The sequence below is a fragment of the Podarcis tiliguerta genome (genome assembly GCF_965153285.1).
Source record: "Podarcis tiliguerta genome assembly, chromosome: Z".
Lineage (NCBI taxonomy): Eukaryota > Metazoa > Chordata > Lepidosauria > Squamata > Lacertidae > Podarcis > Podarcis tiliguerta.
In genome coordinates this window covers 10,247,502-10,266,018 of record NC_139553.1, presented here as the reverse complement: position 1 = coordinate 10,266,018, position 18,517 = coordinate 10,247,502, and the positions used below count along the sequence as shown (strand labels likewise).

At 44.2% G+C, this 18,517-nt stretch overlaps 1 protein-coding gene and 2 long non-coding RNA genes across 7 annotated transcripts; 2 read left to right on the top strand and 1 right to left on the bottom strand.

The window, feature by feature from the left end:
- Positions 1-988: 988 nt before the first annotated feature.
- Positions 989-3,643, bottom strand: LOC310669358. The gene is made up of 3 exons (XR_014507136.1): positions 3,512-3,643; positions 1,450-1,591; positions 989-1,060 (listed from the first exon to the last, which is right to left on the bottom strand). It is a non-coding gene; the product is annotated as an uncharacterized lncRNA (long non-coding RNA).
- LOC310669312 (stomatin-like) lies at positions 3,570-8,955 on the top strand. 4 transcript variants are annotated; one of them, XM_083423193.1, is made up of 7 exons: positions 3,570-3,751; positions 4,254-4,357; positions 5,608-5,677; positions 6,099-6,181; positions 6,363-6,566; positions 7,778-7,912; positions 8,587-8,955. In XM_083423193.1, the coding sequence occupies exons 1-7, from the start codon at positions 3,712-3,714 to the stop codon at positions 8,779-8,781; spliced, it is 831 nt and encodes a 276-aa protein (XP_083279319.1). In that variant the 5' UTR covers positions 3,570-3,711; the 3' UTR covers positions 8,782-8,955. The 4 variants fall into 4 exon arrangements, with proteins under 4 accessions (XP_083279319.1, XP_083279320.1, XP_083279322.1 ...); XM_083423195.1 differs by having other exon boundaries at positions 3,576-3,986; XM_083423194.1 differs by lacking the exon at positions 4,254-4,357 and having other exon boundaries at positions 3,571-3,986.
- A 2,075-nt stretch (positions 8,956-11,030) lies between these two features.
- Positions 11,031-13,928, top strand: LOC310669345. Of its 2 annotated transcripts, XR_014507119.1 has the most exons (3): positions 11,074-11,168; positions 12,023-12,154; positions 13,243-13,928. It is a non-coding gene; the product is annotated as an uncharacterized lncRNA (long non-coding RNA). The 2 variants fall into 2 exon arrangements; XR_014507118.1 differs by lacking the exon at positions 12,023-12,154 and having other exon boundaries at positions 11,031-11,168; positions 13,248-13,928.
- The last annotated feature ends 4,589 nt before the right edge of the window (positions 13,929-18,517 follow it).

Genomic DNA, 18,517 nt, shown 5'->3' with positions numbered 1-18,517 from the left:
AAATGTCCTGATCCTGTACAAAGAAATACAGTGGGGGGAGGGATCAAAGTAACCCCTGATCACTAGTGTTGACTTGCTATAGGACCTTCTCAGTGGTGGTTTCCCATTGTGCAATGCCCTCCCTGGTGAGGTGCATTATTGGCTAGCAGGAGGAATTTTAAAACATTCCTGTTTAACCAGGCATTTGGTGACTGATATGATAGTGGTGATATGATAGTGGTGATATGGTGATATGATAGCCATGTTCAAATATATAAAAGGATGTCACATAGAGGAGGGAGAAAGGTTGTTTTCTGCTGCTCCAGAGAAGCGGACACGGAGCAATGGATCCAAACTACAAGAAAGAAGATTCCACCTAAACATTAGGAAGAACTTCCTGACAGTAAGAGCTGTTCGACAGTGGAATTTGCTGCCAAGGAGTGTGGTGGAGTCTCCTTCTTTGGAGGTCTTTAAGCAGAGGCTTGACAGCCATATGTCAGGAGTGCTCTGATGGTGTTTCCTGCTTGGCAGGGGGTTGGACTTGATGGCCCTTGTGGTCTCTTCCAACTCTATGATTCTATGATTCTATGACTGTTGGATATTGGCCACGGCAAATTAAAAACTGTGATGGCAGGTGATTGCTTCTAGATATTTTTAGATGTCCTACGTGGTTTAAAAAAAATAGTTTTGCATTGTTATAAAATTTTTAAAATACATTTTTATTTTGCTTTAAATTGCATTGTTCTAGCATTTTGATGTTTGCTGTCCTAGGCTGCTTTAAAGAGAAAGGGCCGGATACAAATTTAACTGATCATAATATAACTGATAATAACAACACGATACTTTTTGATGACTAGAATCCAGCCCACAAAAGCTTATCCCACAATAAATTTGTTAGTCTTCAAAGCGCTCTTGGTGTATTTAATTTTATATAACAAGGTTTATTGTGCTGCTGCACAATAGCAGCAGCAACGAAAACAACCATCTAAGCCAGTGCTTCTCACACTTTTTTCTCCAGGCAACACCTTCAGAATAAAAATTTGCTCACACACCACACCGGATTTTTGACTGATAAGAAATACTTGGGGAAATGAAAAGAAACAACTCTCAGCACTGCTTGATTTATAATCTACAACACAACTACTTTATAACATGCAGTGGCGTAGCATGGGGGGTGCAGGGGGGGCCGGCCGCACCGGGTGCAACATCTGGGGGTTAGGGTTAGGGGACGCAAATCCATGGGTTAGGGGGCGCAAATCCACGGGTTAGGGGGCGCAAATTAGTTTCCTTGCCCCGGGTGCTGACAACCCACGCTACGCCACTGATAACATAATTACAGGACATCCAGAAAGTGGATGCCACAATCAGCTACAAAAGAACATGAGTCATTCCCAAACTATAATGAAAAATGATCTTTTTATATGAGCACCTTAAATATGTATACAAACTCAATGAGAGGTGTGAGCTTGCTTTTGCTGGGTAATCTCACTGGTTTCACATTAAGCAAGTCTTCTCCACTGTGTTCAAAGAGTGATTATGGATCACAACTAGGATTGTCCTTGGTATTGCCTGATGCTCTTGCTCTCATTTTGAAAAGACATTTATCCATATTCTGCAAATAAGATAAACATTTTGCTACAATACTACACTACAGTGAAATGTTAAAATGTTTATTTGTCCTTGAATCTTCCCACCCTATCCTTGCCTCCCTCTCCTGCCACAAGCATTGAGAACCAGTGCTCTAAGCCAGGGGTCAGCAAACTTATTAATCAGGGGGCCGGTCCACTGTCCCTCAGACCTTGTGGGGGGCCGGGCTATATTTTGAAAAAATATATATGAACGAATTCCTATGCCCCACAAATAACCCAGAGATGCATTTTAAATAAAAGCACACATTCTACTTATGTAAAAACACCAGGCAGGCCCCACAAATAACCCAGAGGTGCATTTTAAATAAAAGCACACATTCTATTCATGTAAAAATGAGCCTGGATAGCTCAGTTGGTTAGACCATGGTGCTGATAACACCAAGGTTGCAGGTTCGATCCCTGTATGGACCAGCTGCATATTCCTGCATTGCAGGGGGTTGGACTAGATGATCCTCAGGGTCCCTTCCAACTCTACAGTGCTATGCTAAAAACACTCTGATTCCCGGATTGTCCACAGGCCAGATTTAGGTGATTGGGACGCATCTGGCCCTCGGGCCTTAGTTTGCCTACCCATGCTCTAAGCAATTTAAATTGGCTGCTCTGATTGGGGGGGACCTTTTTTTCAGGGGGAACTCACAGGAACTTAGTTCCTGCACCTCTCAGGTGGGCACGATTGCCATTCATGGTGAGTTCCGGCACCTCTTTTTCTAGAATATTAGCACTGCAGGCGGGGATGAAGAGATTGAAGTCTTGTACCTTGACCTAAACCCCATTAAAGTCGATGAGGCTTTTACTTCCAAGTAGAATGCATAGGACTGCCTTGTTAAAATAGTGGCATAAGAAGAGTCCACTGGATTAGGCCAAAGGCCCAGCATGCTGTCCCCACAGTGGCTAACCAGAAGCTGTAGCTGTAGTTGTTACAGCCCAGTCCTGTGCGCGTTTACTAGGAAGTAAGGAAGCCCCAAGAGGGGCTGCACTCCCAAGTAGGCAAACCTGAGCGATCCAGTGCGTGTTAAGCAAGTTCTCAGCAGCGCCGGCACCAGACTATTTTGCGCCCTGGGCAAGGCTAAGCACTTGCGCCTGCCCGCTCCCTCCCTGACCCGCTTTGCTAACTTCAATTTCCAAAAACAGACGACTGGTAGATATGATGAAATTCTTCAAAAGGTAAAAAAACAAAACAAAATGTTATCAGAAATTTATAAGATATAACAAAAACTCATCTGTATAGAACTGTGTCCCCTCTCAGGTTTGCACCCTAGGCGGCTGAATGACTGGCCTTCCTTCCCCAGTGGATTCCATAGGGCGAAGTGCTCAGTGAGCGCTCTGAGAGCCGCGTCCTCTGTATGCTTTCTAATATGGGGTTTTAAAAGTCCATATAGTTAAAGGTATGATTTTCCTAGTAGTGATGAGTGAGAGCTGGACTATAAAGAAGGCTGATAGCCCAAAGAATGGATGCTTTTGAATTGTGGTGCTGGAGGAGACTCTTGAGAGTCCCATGGACTGCAAGAAGATCAAACGCATCCATTCTTAAGGAAATCAGCCCTGAGTGCTCACTGGAAGGACAGATCCTGAAGCTGAGGCTCCAAGACTTTGGCCACCTCATGAGAAGAGGAGACTCCCTGGAAAAGACCCTGATGTTGGGAAGGATGGAGGGCACAAGGAGAAGGGGACGACAGAGGACGAGATGGCTGGACAGTGTTCTCGAAGCTACCAGCATGAGTTTGACCAAACTGCGGGAGGCAGTGGAAGACAGGAGTGCCTGGTGTGCTCTGGTCCGTGGGGTCACGAAAAGTCGGACATGACTAAACGAATAAACAACAAAGGGAACGCAAAGCAGGACTGCCGCGCGTTCCCTCTGCCAAGGGGACACGTGTAGTGCGGACCCAGGAGGAGCCGTCGGGGGTCGTCAGGGGCCGTCGGGCTGGGCGGAAGAAAGAGAGGCAGATCGAGCGTTGGTGGAGCAACCGCCGTCGACCGCGAGTAAGCTGGAGCGGGGCTGTGATCCGGAGGTCCTGTTGCTCTGGGGCTGCAGCAAACCGCCAAGCTGGGCAAGTCGGTCGGTGTCCTGGTGGAGGTTAAGGGGATGAACGCCCGGGAGAAGCGGGAGAACGCCAGGTTTAACGGTGAGGCAGATTTATGAAGGTGGAAGCCAACGCTTTAAAAATGAGTAAATAGCTATGGTGGCTAAATGGAATTGCCTTGTAAAAGAGCAGTCTGCCTTACTAAGGGACAGGCAACGGGGAAGGGCGTTTGCTTTCATCCTGCAGCGTGTGGGCCTCCCTGTGGCTGGTAGGAGTTGGAATCTGACAACAGTTTTTGACACCCACTATGCGCATTTTTAGGACCCACCTTATTTCTGTAAGTTGCTTTAAAATGTTGTTGTTTTCTTTAAATATTCTGATTTAACTGTAGTAACCCACCCTGGGTCCTTTGGGTGCAGGGAGGATAATCAGTAATAATATCTTGAAGGCCAAAAGTTTTCCCAGGCAAATGTTTTATTTTTGTAGTGATCACAACCATTATTTTCCCCTCTTCCAGCTGCAGAATTTTTGCTTTTATTTTTTAACAAGCAGAAATAAGGTAACTATATACACGTTCCAAATGTATGTGCCTCTCCTCCTCTAGAGAACTCCAGCGGATACCTTGGGGCATGTGGCTGGATCCTGGTCTGCTTTTCGTTCTTGCTCTTCCTTGTGACCTTCCCTCTGTCTGCATTTCTCTGCTTTGAGGTAAAGAAGAAGAAGAAAGTTCATTGGGAAGCAGTCCTGCTTCTGGGATTTTACGCTGCTATTACGGTTGCTAGGGGTTGAATGGTCCATTAGGGCAAACGGGGTACTGCTCCACCGACCTCAGTCTGTCCTCAGCTGGCCCCCACCTGCCTGTCTTCTTCTTTACTGTGGTACCTTGGTTTACAACCATAATCTGTTCCGGAGGTCTGGTTGCAAACCAAAACAGGTTGTAACCCAAGGTGCACTTTCGCTAATGGGGCCTCTCCAAAAAAATGGGTTGAAATCCCCCCAAAAAGGGTTGTATTAAAAAAGGGACATGCACTTCCGGGTTTGACGTGATTGTTATCCAAAATGGTTGCAAACCAAGGTACCACTGTATTTCTACTGGGGGTGGGGGTCACAGCCTGTCAACTTACTCCTCTTCAGTCTCAGTATTGCCCTTGCAGAATTCAAAAGAAGGTAGAATGGATCCACCTGTCATTGGTTCTGGTGCTACCTGCTGTTGGGCCCCCTGTTTTCTGTCCCACCAGTCTTAATGGGCACCAGCCCCCACTGCTTGCATATCCCAGCTTCAAGCATTGCCAAAAGTCACCGTGCTTCATTATTCAAACTTCTGGGACAGCTGTTCTACCCTGTAAACCGCAAGCATGGACATTGCAAATACAATTTGCATTTATTAAATTATTATTATTATTATTATTTTCTTTATTAACCTTATTAATCACTCAAAAGGTCTCAAAGCAACTTACACTGGAGAAATGTATATGCATAAATACATTACACCATAGAAAGGGGGGGCGGTCATATAACACATTAATGTTTCATACAACTTATTAGGGAAACAAAACAAAACAAAACAAAACAAGACACACACTTAATAGTAATAGGAAAAAGTTAGCAGTATGTAAACAATAAAAAAAAATTCCCACTTACTAATACATAAAAATAAAAAGACTAACAAAGCCCTCCATAGTCCCAAAATAATTCACAACACCCCACTGTTTGTTTTAAAAAATCCCCACTCCACCAAGAAGTGTGATGTCAAGGGCAGCTGCTGTGTGTCCCTTCCTTTCAGGAGGGAGCAGCAGGAAAAGCAGAGCAGGCGGGTGGTAAAAGTTTTATGTGCTCTGTGGTTGCCCCAGCTCCTCTTGCTCTCCAGTCGCTGGTGGGAATGTATAATCTGTAACGTGTGGGGTGGCAAAAACTCTCTAGGATATTATATGTGACTCCCCGCTGTCCCTCCATTTCAGATTGTCATGGAATATCAGCGAGCTGTCATCTTTAGATTAGGACACATCCTAAAAGGTGCAAAAGGCCCAGGTGAGTATTATATTATGTTCTAGCATACAACAGGATTTTGCTGCAAGTTTCTCCTCTCTTTTACCCTTGCCATTGGCCTACCCACGATTCCAAGGACCATCTCATTCAGGTCAGGCCCACACAATTACCGGTAATTTAAAGCACGTGGCTTCCCCCAAGGAATCCTGGGAACTGTGGTTTGTTAAAGATGCTGGGGTTTGCAGCTCTGCAGAGGGTAAACCTCAGCTCCCAGGATTCTTCAGGGTTGGCTGTGCGCTAATATATGGTGTGGTTGTGACAGTTTTCAATGCATTTCCCTGTCACTTTACTAACTGGAAAAGAAGTTAGCAGGTTTGTTGAACAAGGGGGACAGAGTGCATTAATTCACTATAATTGTGCAAACCAATGTCTCCAGTGGTGGTTATAATTTCTTTTCCTGCAGGTATCTATTTAATCCTGCCCTGCGTAGACAATGTTGTCACAGTGGACATGAGGACTGTGTCATTTGATATAGCCCCCCAGGAAGTAAGTGTTTCTGGTCCTTGATCTCTTTCAATCTGTTTTGAATACCAGATAGAATCATTGTCTAATAACTCATCTGCTTGCAGTTGGTTCCTCCTGACATGTTCTTAGCAGCTGCTACTAGAAACATGCTTTGACTCATTGCTTTATTTTGTAACTCCTCCTGCTCCTGCTTCTACCCTAGATTCTTACCAAAGATTCGGTGACGGTTCTTGTGGACGGTGTGGTTTACTACCGAGTTCAGAACGCCATCCTCTCTGTGACAAATGTTGCTTATGCGGACTCAGCCACTCGGCTCCTGGCTCAGACCACACTGAGGAACGTTCTTGGGACCAAGAGCCTCTCTCAGATCCTCTCTGACCGGGAGGAAATCGCCCACAGCATGCAGGTATGACAGCAACGGCTGAGTTGTGGGGTGATTCACGTCCCCATTTGGAGTATGGAATTGAAAGTCTGTTCTGAGGGGATATGACTAACAAAAAAGCCTTTGACTTATATGTCGGGACGAGCAGAAAGCATGTAGAACACGGCATGTTTTTTAATTAATTTCAGATGCATGAAATGCTGGAATGTGACAACAACAACTGTCTTTGGATTATAAGCATGATTATAATCACCGGTCTATCTATAGTGTGAAGGGTATATGTTACTTGGAGATGGAACTATATAATCTAACAGTAGCATTCTGTTGGTGTTTGGAATTAAAGCACTCAACAGGAGTTGACCTTAATGAGGCTGAATGTTGGAAGATGCAGGGCAGATAAGAGAAAGGACTCCTTCATGCACCACATGGTTAAACTATGGAGCTTGCTCCCACAGGAAGCAGTGATGGCCACCAACGTGGATGGTTTTGAAAAGGGATTAGTCAAATTCATTGAGGACAAAACTATAAACGGCTGCTAGCCTTGATGGCTATGTTCTACCTCCACTGTCAGAGATAATCTCCCTCTGAATACCAGATGCTGGGAATTGCAGGTGGGCAGAGTGCTGTTGTGCTCATGTCCTGCTTGTGGGCTAAGACATCTAGTCACTGGCAGAGGAAGGGGGGGGGGCAGGGGCAGAGCACTGCCACCAGCACCATGATCCCGGTGGGGTGCCATCACAGCTGCCCCTCCACACCATGCCCCCAGGACATGTGCCATGCCCCTGCAGGCTGTGCACCATGCCCCCTGGACACGCACCATGCCCCTGCGGGTGGCGTGCCACGCCCCCAGGACACGCGCCAGCCATGCTCCCACCTGCTCTCCGACCCCAGTGCCAGAGCAGGAAGCTCCACCACTTCATCTAGTTGGCCTGGATGCTGGACAAGATGGAACACTGGCTGATGTAGCAGATTCATCTTATGCTCTTGCGGGCCTTTTCAAAATGCTACTCCAAACAGAGCTTCAGAAGGGGATTTTGAAGGGCAAAAGGGTCACCTGACATAACTGTAGTCCAGGAGGAGTGTGGAAAAGATAGCCATTTGACCCGTGGGGTTAATATAGTTCCCTGTTTTTATCCCAGCTTCTGTGACTTCCATTGGACCAGCCTGACCTCTTGCATAATAATATCTTGATGGACAAGTGCATTCCTGCATATCTATCTATATTTAATAAACAGGTCACATTAGATGAAGCCACAGATGACTGGGGCATAAAGGTGGAGCGGGTAGAGATCAAAGATGTGAAGCTGCCCATCCAACTCCAGAGAGCCATGGCTGCTGAAGCAGAAGCTACCCGTGAAGCAAGAGCAAAGGTACAGGAGTTCTATAGATTTGGTTTAGCTGGTGACTTTCCAGAAAGTTCATCATCCAGAAGACAGCAAAGGGGCAGTAGGAAGTACAGTAAAGGCCAACATTGGCATTGTAGGGCTATTAACCTGGGGTCTATGACTTTAAATTAGGGTTGGGGAACCTCAGGCCCTAGGGCCAAGTATGGCCCTCCAAGTCTCCATTTCCCACAAGTCTGTTTCCATACTGTTACATTTTTTCCTAGTCCCACAGCCATTAAAGGCACAAGGTGTCATTTATTTGTTCCTGTACCTGTACTTTTTGCTGGGAGCAACTCCTGGGAAGATAATTATTCCTTTCAGGTGGGGAAGATAGAAGAAATGTCTCCCATTCCTTCTGATTGCCTAGCAACAGTGATTGACTATAGTGTCCTTAATCACAGCAGCACCTCCACATCTGCCTAATAAGCCTTAGAACATTGCCTCCACATTTTTGCTAACTTTCTTTATAGATGTCTGACAGACTTAGCTTTCATTATCAAAATAAGGCGAGAGTCATTCAACTGAATGAGTTCATTCCTAGCCTGTGGGATGTATCTCTATGACTAGGTTTGACTTACTTAGGAATGGGTGCAGCTGTTACATAAGGCCACCCTGATGTAAAACTCCAAACTCCTTACCTGGAATTTCTTCCCTTCTAGGTGATTGCAGCAGAAGGTGAAAGGAACTCCTCCCTGGCCTTGAAGGAAGCCGCCATCGTGATCACAGAGTCTCCTGCAGCCCTCCAGCTTCGCTACCTACAGACTCTGACCACTATCGCTGCTGAGAAGAACTCTACCATTATATTTCCGCTGCCATTGGATATGCTGCATTGTCTCATTGGAACAAAACGTTAACTGGGGATGTAGATGTAGGGTGAGGGGCTGTTTCTCAGGAGCCCAGATTTTCTTAAAAGTGCAGTGCAGTGTTGGACAAAGGAACATTAATTTAATTGTTTGTTAGCAGAGGGTTTTTTTACATTTTGTTTTTTCACTTCTCTTCCCAAACAGGAATAAAGTTACTGATTTTAACCCTGTATTCTCAGTCATCTGCGCATGTCCCTTTTGTCCCCCTTTGTCCCATTTCTGATTTCTAAGAAGAAGAAGAAGAGGAGGAGTTTGGATTTGATATCCCGCTTTATCACTACCCTAAGAAGTCTCAAAGCGGCTAACATTCTCCTTTACCTTCCTCCCCCCAACAAACACTCTGTGAGGTGAGTGGGGCTGAGAGATTTCAGAGAAGTGTGACTAGCCCAAGGTCACCCAGCAGCTGCATGTGGAGGAGCAGGGAAGCGAACCCGGTTCCCCAGATTACGAATCCACTGCTCTTAACCACTACACCACACTGGCTCTAAGGGCCTTATAGGCTGCATTCAGAAGGTCCCATGTTCAACCCCTGGCATCTGTAGGTAGGGCTGGAGAAGACTTCCTGTCTGAAACCCTGGAGAGCCACTGCCAGTCGCTGTAGACTGTACTGAGGTAGATGGACCAGTTCGGTCTATATAAGACTGTGTAGACATTACCAGATTAAAACACAACAAGGTGATTCTTTTTCCCAATCCAGATGGAAGCAGGTTTGGAGGAAAAAAAAAACATCAAGATGCAGTATTTCATAAGAAACACGAGGAGGAATATGAATTGTGGCTAACGTATGTATACTGCCTCCCCAAAAAGCTGTGAGATGCACTGGATGCAGAGTAAATGGGAGTGTATATGCAGTCTAAGGCAGCTTCCTCTGTTCCTACATCCCTGCAGCCCAATACACACAGAGAGATATTTGAAGAACCATCCAAAGAACCTGAATGATGGGTGAATCAGTATAGGGCATGTTTTAACTATGAAACTTCCTGTCACAAGATGCGGTGGTGACCAGCAACTTAAGCAGAGCACACATTATTGTTTGCACTGCTAGTGTTTGAAGCCAAGTACAAATGATCTTACCTACAATTCTTAGGTGTCCTATAATGGCTTGGGAAATACTGTTGGTGCAATTTCCCTCAAACCATCTTCCATCCGGAGGTGTGTGCATTTGAGACAACTGTTGCACATGCTCAGGTGTCAGTTTTGTTTAAAAGGAGTTTGATGTTGTGGAACAAATCAGGTGGTGGATGGTGGCTGTTAAAATTTCAATACTGCCCTTCATCTGAGGATCACAGGGTGGTTTACAATATAAAAACACAAAAATACACACCATAGTAACAAACAAAAACAATACCACACACACATTTTAAATGGCCATAAAAAAAGGCCTGGGAAGAGAGGAATGTTTTTGCCTGGTGCCTCCCTAGTGAAAGCATTCCACAAGCATAAAAGGCCCATTCTCATGTTGCCATTCTCTGGACCTATCATGGAGGAAGCACATGAAGAAGGGCCTCTATGCTGTGTGTACAGCAACATTAAAAAGTGACTTGAAACACACAGAGGGGCAAATGATCTGTGATTCCTACATTACAGGGGGTTGCACAAAATGACCCTTAGGGTCCCTTCCAACTCTACAGTTCTATCACTGTGTTTTAACACTCATGTGCGTAGCCCCCAGCATCAGATACAGACAGTGTGGCTCTGAATACATTGCAAGCCTATTTGCTGATGAGCATGTCCCAGGTATTTAGCAACATGAAATAATCCTAGATACAGGAGAGCGTGGTTGAACCAAGTCTGCGTCCTTATGAAGCCAGTCTGTTCACATGCAAGATGGTGGTTAAGCTAAAACAAAAACTTTCAATCTTGCAGCTGTGTCCCAAGTCAGGCAAATTGGAAGTGATATTGTCAATCTAGTTTTACAACAAGCATAGATGAACATCAGGTACAAAATGCAGGTTAAGGAGTACTGCGTGGCTGTTATGTTTATTGATCTGTTTAAGACATTCATATCCCAGTTTTCCTCCAAGGAGTTCAAAGTGACATACCTATTTCTCCTTCTTCTCATTTTATCCTCACAACAACCCTGCAAGGCAGGCTGGGCTGAGAGGGAACGACTGGCTCAAGGCTGAGTCCCTGGGGATTTGAACCCTAGTATCCCAGGTCCTAGTCCAACACTAACTGCTATGCCACACTGACTCTTGCAGAATCTTGGTGTGGTGGTTGTGCATTTGATGTCACCAACAGCCATTGCTTAGCAACGAAATGTGCGTCCGTTTGAACTGAGGTTCTTGTATCCTCAGCACTTACAGGGTTTAGAGAGATCTGCTGTGGTGATCTTTGCTTATTTTGTTGACAATATGGCATCTGACAAACTTCTGGCTGTAAGTGAATGTTGACATTTCTAGCAGACTTACCTCTAGGGTCCAAAATATTGGCATCACAAACTTTGGCAAATTCAGTAGTACCTCAGGTTAAGTACTTAATTCGTTCCGGAGGTCCGTTCTTAACCTGAAACTGTTCTTAACCTGAAGCACCATTTTAGCTAATGGGGCCTCCCGCTGCTGCCACGCCGCCAGAGCACAATTTCTGTTTTCATCCTGAAGCAAAGTTCTTAACCTGAGGTACTATCTCTGGGTTAACGGAGTCTGTAACCTGAAGCGTATGTAACCTGAAGCGTACGTAACCCAAGGTACCACTGTAGCTATCAAAGGTCAAAGAAAGGCAAGTTTTTGGCAGAGAATAATGAAGGCTCTAAAGGAAATGTTAGTATTCCTTTAATAATGTTGGTATTATATATATATAGTTAGGGGTGCCAAATTGAATGAAATATGGGGGGGCACATACTTGATCACATGACACAGTGTGTGTGCGCGCAGACACACACACCATTTGAATGGGAATGCTCATCAACTTTGGGGGGAGTCTGGCCCCCTCTAATCTAGTATAACATGGAAAGGAAGAGACAGAAAAATAAAAATATATATTCAGCCAGTGCTTTTTTCTGGGGGGACGCATACCCCTAAACATTTTGTGAATCTAAGTTTGGCCTCATTGAGGGCCAGTATTTCAATATGAGTAGGAAAATGAGGGTACGCCTAAACATATTTTTAGGGGGGAAAGCACTGTTTTCAGCCACTGACTTGAGGTGGTGGTGATGATGACATTTAGTGAACCAGAGCACTCCCTATATGCTGGCTCCTTGTCCTAACAGTAACTTCTCTGGGTCTCTCCTCAGCCCTCCCTGGAGCTTCCAACATCCATGCTGGGTCTGCTGGTGGCAGTTTCATGCCTTTGTGCCTTGGGTCCTGCCACCAGCAGGCTGCACAAACCCTCTGAAATCTCCTGCCCATCCTGCCCGGGAAAGAATGTAAGCCTGGAAGGAATGCATTGCCTGCAAGACCCAAGGATTACAGAAGCACAGAATAATTGTTGTTGGTTTTTTATTTTGATTTAAAAACAACACCACCCACCTTGGTGGAGGGGAGTGATTTAAAAGTAGCCTAAAGAGGACTGAGTGCAGCCATGGAAGCTTGAATGCTTGGCAGAGGGGGCGGGATAGGAATGGAGTGGTTGAAATCCCGAAGGGCAGCACTCCAGACTGCAACGTTTCGTTGCATGACCCAGCTGTAAATACATTCTGTTTAAAGGGACTACTTCCCCTGCCCTCATGTTTACACCACCTTTGGGATCTCAGGGCTCGTCCACACGTCCGCTTGTCCCGTGCCTAGAAAACACAGGTGCGGGCAGGTCATACGGAGCTGTGGACGAGCCCTTGTGAGCTCTGTCCGAAGAAGGACAGGACAACACAGATTGTTAGAACTTCAAAGCCTTTAAAGGGCCAACAACTCTCTGGCCCCAAGACAGGCACTCTTCCTCCATTTCATAGGCTCCACTGCTTGGTGCATTTCCTGCACCACCCGTCTGGTAATATGCCACGGGGGGGGGGGGGGGCATCAATTTACCATCACACACACAGATTTTAGGAATGTTGTGTTGCGTGCCATTTTCAAGGTGGCTTTTAATTGCTTTTAATTTGATTTGAGGGAGGGCTAAGGGGCACTACTGTCCCGGATGGTGTTTTGGACATCGCAGCTGCTCTCTGCCCCAGGTCAGCCTTGACCCAGGGAAGGGGGAGCCTCGGCTGGGCGCCCCACAGCTGCTCTCCTTCCTGACCTAGGGAAGGAGGAGTTGAGGCTGGGAATGCAGGACACACATGGCAGGACACACAGAGATCTTCACCCTCTGTAGCCATCAGTCCCCGCCTCTGGTAGGGCGCGAGGAGAATTGGGGGGGGGGAGGCTATCTGGTTCAGCCCCCCCCCATGTTCTGTACCCAGAGCCATGTCCCCCATGCCCCTCCCACGCTACACCACATCTCATGCTGTGAGTTCTGAACAAAGAAATCTGGTGGGCTACTTGGATTTTACATTGCTGAAATTAGTCCCTTTTGCCTCAGTACAGATCACCTGCAGTAGCTGCAAACCAGCAAGGTCAACATCAGAAGATCTGGAACTACAACCATCCTCTGCGGAGGACAGCAACTCCGGAAACAGAAGATTCCATGAGCGGCTGTCATCTGCGAAAGAGACCCACTGATTATGCAAAGTAGACACCTCTGCCCTCGAACCAAAACATTGTGGTGACTTCGATACCTTGATATACAACTGTTAACACCTCCAGTCTTTGTTTATCTCCCATCAATTGCCCACTTTTGCCAGTGGCACACACACACGAGCATGTCCGCCTGCGTTCTGCTGGATCCGCATGTCAGCAATTGCACATCAGTTGGACGCTCCTAAAATGGTTGGTGCTATTTTCCAGAACACTGATTGTGTGTGTGTGTGTGTGTGTGTGTGTGTATGCTCTTGTTGACCATTTTTTATTATTATTTCATTTATTATTATTATTATTATTTTGCCAAATCTTTTTTATTGATTTTCAATTTTTTACAAACCGGCCACCAACTGAAACAAATTTAACATTTTTCCAAAGAAAAATCAGTTTAACATTTTTCCAAATCTGACTTCCCGCACACCCTCCTGGATATGTCAGTAGTTCTTAGTGCTGCATCATATTCCCCAATTATTTCTAGTTTGCCTTCAAACATTACAAATAACCTTCCAGTACATTATATTTGCTTTTTTTTAAAAAAACCAACTCCATTTCAAACAGCTATCCATCAATCAATTCCTGCACATATATTAAATTAACATTTCCAATTTCTGGGAGTGAGGTTACTTATCAGATTATCAGTCCCTGCTGAATTATTGAATAATATTATATAACATTGAATAAAACTTCCTCTCCTTTCATTTGCGTGTGTAGAAACAATAATCTTCTTGCTGCTCAACTCCTTTGTCCCTCGTCGCATGTAAACGGGGGTCTTTTTCTTTTCTTTTTTACAGCAGGAACTCCCAGGTCGACCATCTCGCTTGGTGCATTTTCCAACCAGCCCATAATCATCATCGGCGGGGGTGGGGCGCGCCGGGCTAATCACTTTCTCCTCCTCAGTTCAAATTCTTATTACAGCCTCTCCCCGTGATTCGAGGTACTCGAGCAGATTTGCCCCACCGTTAGACTTTCCAGTTCTCTGTGCAAAAAAAATCTGCTCCTTTCTGGCTGGTTTGCTTTTAATTCCTCCATCATAAATTGTCCAACGAGCCAACAGTCCAAATTTTAATTTGCTTCCTTATAGTTCGTTAATAGTTTTGTATTCCTTTAATCCCATCAATCTGAGACTTCCGTGTATAGGGCGGTATATAAAATTCAATAAATAAATAATAGTAGTAGTAGTAAGGAGGGGGTTGGGGTGGAGGAAGATGGCGTCGAGGTAAGACGCACAGATTCTTTTTCAATTACATGACGGGGATTGCTCGCGGCCGGGCTTTCTATTTTTCTTTTTCTCGGAGGCAAGGTTTTTATATGTTTTATGTGCTCCGGCACTTAAGGGCTTTTAATATTCAAATCTAGTAAGGGAATGGTGTTTCTCTCTTGACATAACGGTGCATGTATAGCTCAGAGCAGTCTTCCCGTCCTCCATTGTTGCAGCAGCATCCACATTATTCTGAACCTCATCGTCGCAGATTTCCCGTCCCGTTTTGTTTAAAAATCCTCACTTATATATTTCCATAGTCAAGGGGGGCGAGGAGATTCTGAACCCTTACTTTATAAGCACATGTTTAAGTCCTTGCAATCATAAACGTTAATTAAAATAATAACAAAAATAGATCTCCCCACCCTACCTTTTCCAATAAAGGTTCCCCTTTATCACGTAGCTGCACAACAAGACAATGACCACGTCAGTGTGGTTAACTTGACCCAACCTTACCCCCCCCCCCAACATACAAACAAGCCACACACTGCAATCAACCGAATTTAACCAACCAAATCCTTGTAATCATAAATGTTAACAAAAATAATAGCAAAAAAAGCAACAACAGCCCCTATCTGCCCCCCTCCATCTTTTCCAATCTTATCCATGCAGGAATTGCCATTCAAGGCTCGTGCCTCTTTTTTCACCTTGTTATATGTATTTGTATCTTTTTATTTCACAAGATTACAATAAATTCTTTTTTAAACAAACATTTAAAAGCTTGTATTGCTAAGATTTTCCGTGGATTGCAGCAGATGGGGGGCAGGGCAGGAAAGACCACTTACTTTACATCACAAAACTAGGACAAAACTTTGGCATCAGTTTGAAGGAGATCATAAAAAATTGAATTTTGGGGTGTCAATTTATAACCCTGGGTTGAGTATCAATTACTCCGTTGGGGGGTGGCACAAAACACATGGTTTGCAGCACAAAATGAGCACAAAACATTGGCATCAGTTGGGAGGGGATCCAAAATTTTGGGGTCACACTTTAATGAAACTTTGATGTGAGACCAACGTGTTGCAATCCTACACACTTACTAATGAGTAAGTCCCATTAAACTTATCTGGACTTATTCGATGAGTAAATGAGTTTAGAATTGCATGGTGGGGTGTTTCGAACTCACAAGATTGATCTTACAATAGTTATAAGGCAATGATTGCAGTCTTACTTTGAAGTTCCTGTGTTCCTTAAAGTCAGTTATACAATGTCCTGGGAGGTTAAAATGCCCCCCATTCGGTTTTCAGCATTTGTCCTTTACTTTCTTGGGCTCCATGATCACTGCAGATGGTGACAGCAATCACGAATTTCCCTCCCTGCCGGGTATGGAAGAGAGGGAATGAAAGAGAAAAATAATTGAAGGCCAACTGGCCAAAATATTGGGAGATTTAGGAACAAGATGGAGAAAAATTGAAACTACAGAGTTTTGACAAATTAAAAAATAGAGTCCGTGATTGGCTTCATTACCACCAGATAATGGAGGCTTATAAAATGGACAGGAAAATTGGCTTCCAGGTGGAAAAATCAAAATTGGAAACAGAACTGTTAGAACCCAAAACTAAGATCTTGTCAAGAATGTATAACTTGCTGTTGAAATGGAATACACAGGATGAGGAAGTGAAATCCGCAATGATTAAGTGGGCACAAGATGTTGGTCATAATATAATGCTAGCTGACTGGGAACGGTTATGGACCACTGGTATGAAATTCACGGCATGTAATGCCTTAAGAGAGAATATTATGAAAATGATATACAGATGGTACATGACACCAGTCAAGCTGGCAAAAATCTATCATTTGCCCGACAATAAATGTTGGAAATGTAAAGAGGTTGAAGGTACATTCTTTCACCTTTGGTGGACGTGCCCAAGGATTAAGACCTTCTGGGAGATGATTTATAATGAACTGAAAAAAGTGTTTAGATACACCTTCCCGAAGAAACCAGAGGCCTTTCTCCTGGGCATGGTCAGCCAACAGGTTCATAAGAAGGATAGGACATTTTTTATGTACGCTACAACAGCAGCAAGAATACTTATCGCACAGCACTGGAAGACACAGGAGTTACCCACGCTGGAAGAATGGCAGATGAAAGTCATCGACTACATGGAATTGGCAGAAATGACTGGCAGAATCAGAGACCAGGGAGAAGAGACGGTGAAGGAAGATTGGAGGAAATTCAAAGACTATTTACAGAAACACTATAAGATAACGAATGCTTGATGACACCAGATTGAATGTAAAAGGTTATTAGTAAAAAAGTGTAAAGAAAAAGATCTAATATTTTAAGATATAAGGAAATGCAACTATATTAAGAGATTAAGATTATGATAAAATCAAAATATGACAGAGGGAAGGAATTTGCTGACAGAATATAAGATCTGGAATACAGAGAAGGGAGGTCTGGGGAAGTCGGAGAAACAAGTTAATGCAAAGAATACAAGGAGACAAAAATTGTTTTTAATATCTTTATTTTTCCTTTTTATACTTTTTGTTGTTTTGTGTTTGTATGTTGTTGTATTTTCCTATTTTTTCCTTTTTGTTGTGTTGTTTTTTACCTATTGTCGTTTTGTATTTATTGTAAAACTTAATAAAATATTATATGAAAAAAAGAAAAAGAAAAATAATTGAATTATATTTACTTCCAAATGTATGTGTCCTTTTCAGCCCCTCCAGAGAAGCCTGACCAAGGCCTCCAGGTGTTTGAGTGGCTCCTAGTTATCCTTTCATTCATCTTCACTCTCTTGACTTTTGCCTTATCCATCTACCTGCGCATGGAGCTAAGGATGTTCCTGGTAAATAACATTCCCCAAAATAATAGATGCATTCCTTACTTAAATTGAATGCTCACACACAGCTGAGCACTCATATTTTCTTTTTTCTGAGCACTCAGATTGAAGCATTTTTTAAAAGTGACTCTCCCCACCCCGATTATCACCAAAAACCACTTAGGGCATCTTCAGACCCTGATATTGGGAAAGATTGCAGGCACGAGGAGAAGGGGACGACAGAGGACAAGATGGTTGGACAGTGTTCTCAAAGCTACCAACATGAGTTTAACCAAGCTGCAGGGGGCAGTGGAAGACAGGAGTGCCTGGCGTGCTCTGGTCCACGGGGTCACGAAGAGTCAGACACGACTAAACAACAACTCTCCCCCCATTATTAATTAAACATAACTTGAATAACAATATTATTCATATGAATGTAAACTAGTCCAAACCAAACATATGCCTGAGGAATATGCAGTAATAAAGAATTCTATGTTTTCTCTCTGACAACTGGTTGAATATCCTGGAAATTACCATTCATATTTTGAAAATTAAAGTATGGGGGAAATGTAATAAACAAGATATACAATTAAGCAAATCAAATGTTCTTCCAGATAGGTTGGTAAGACACAGATGGTTGCTTTTTGAGTTTGCTGTAGATGTATGTCTATTAAACACATGCCAAACCAGTGTGAGATTCGTGGAGTTTTGGGCTTTTACCCAGCGTTTGGTTTCCTTTGGAATGAGGGATAGCAGAGACAGTGGTGTCTTTATGCAATATGGTTTATTTACACATATTCACAACATGAGCCTACGATTGAGGGGTTCACAGCATTAACACCTCAAGAGAGTCTTGCTTCTCCCATAGCTACAGCCTTGGATTCCTACAGAAATTAGGCATGGCTCTGACTACCTGGCTTCCCAGCCTGTAGCTTACTTCTACCTTCCAGCCCCCATCACTCAACTGTCAACTCTGGCCTTTGTCTTTCTAACTACCAGCCAGCTGAGGGAGGTTGGTCCACCCATTTGTTTTCTGGCACAGAGCCACTTCGTTACCTTAAAGGTAAAGGGACCCCTGACCGTTAAGTCCAATC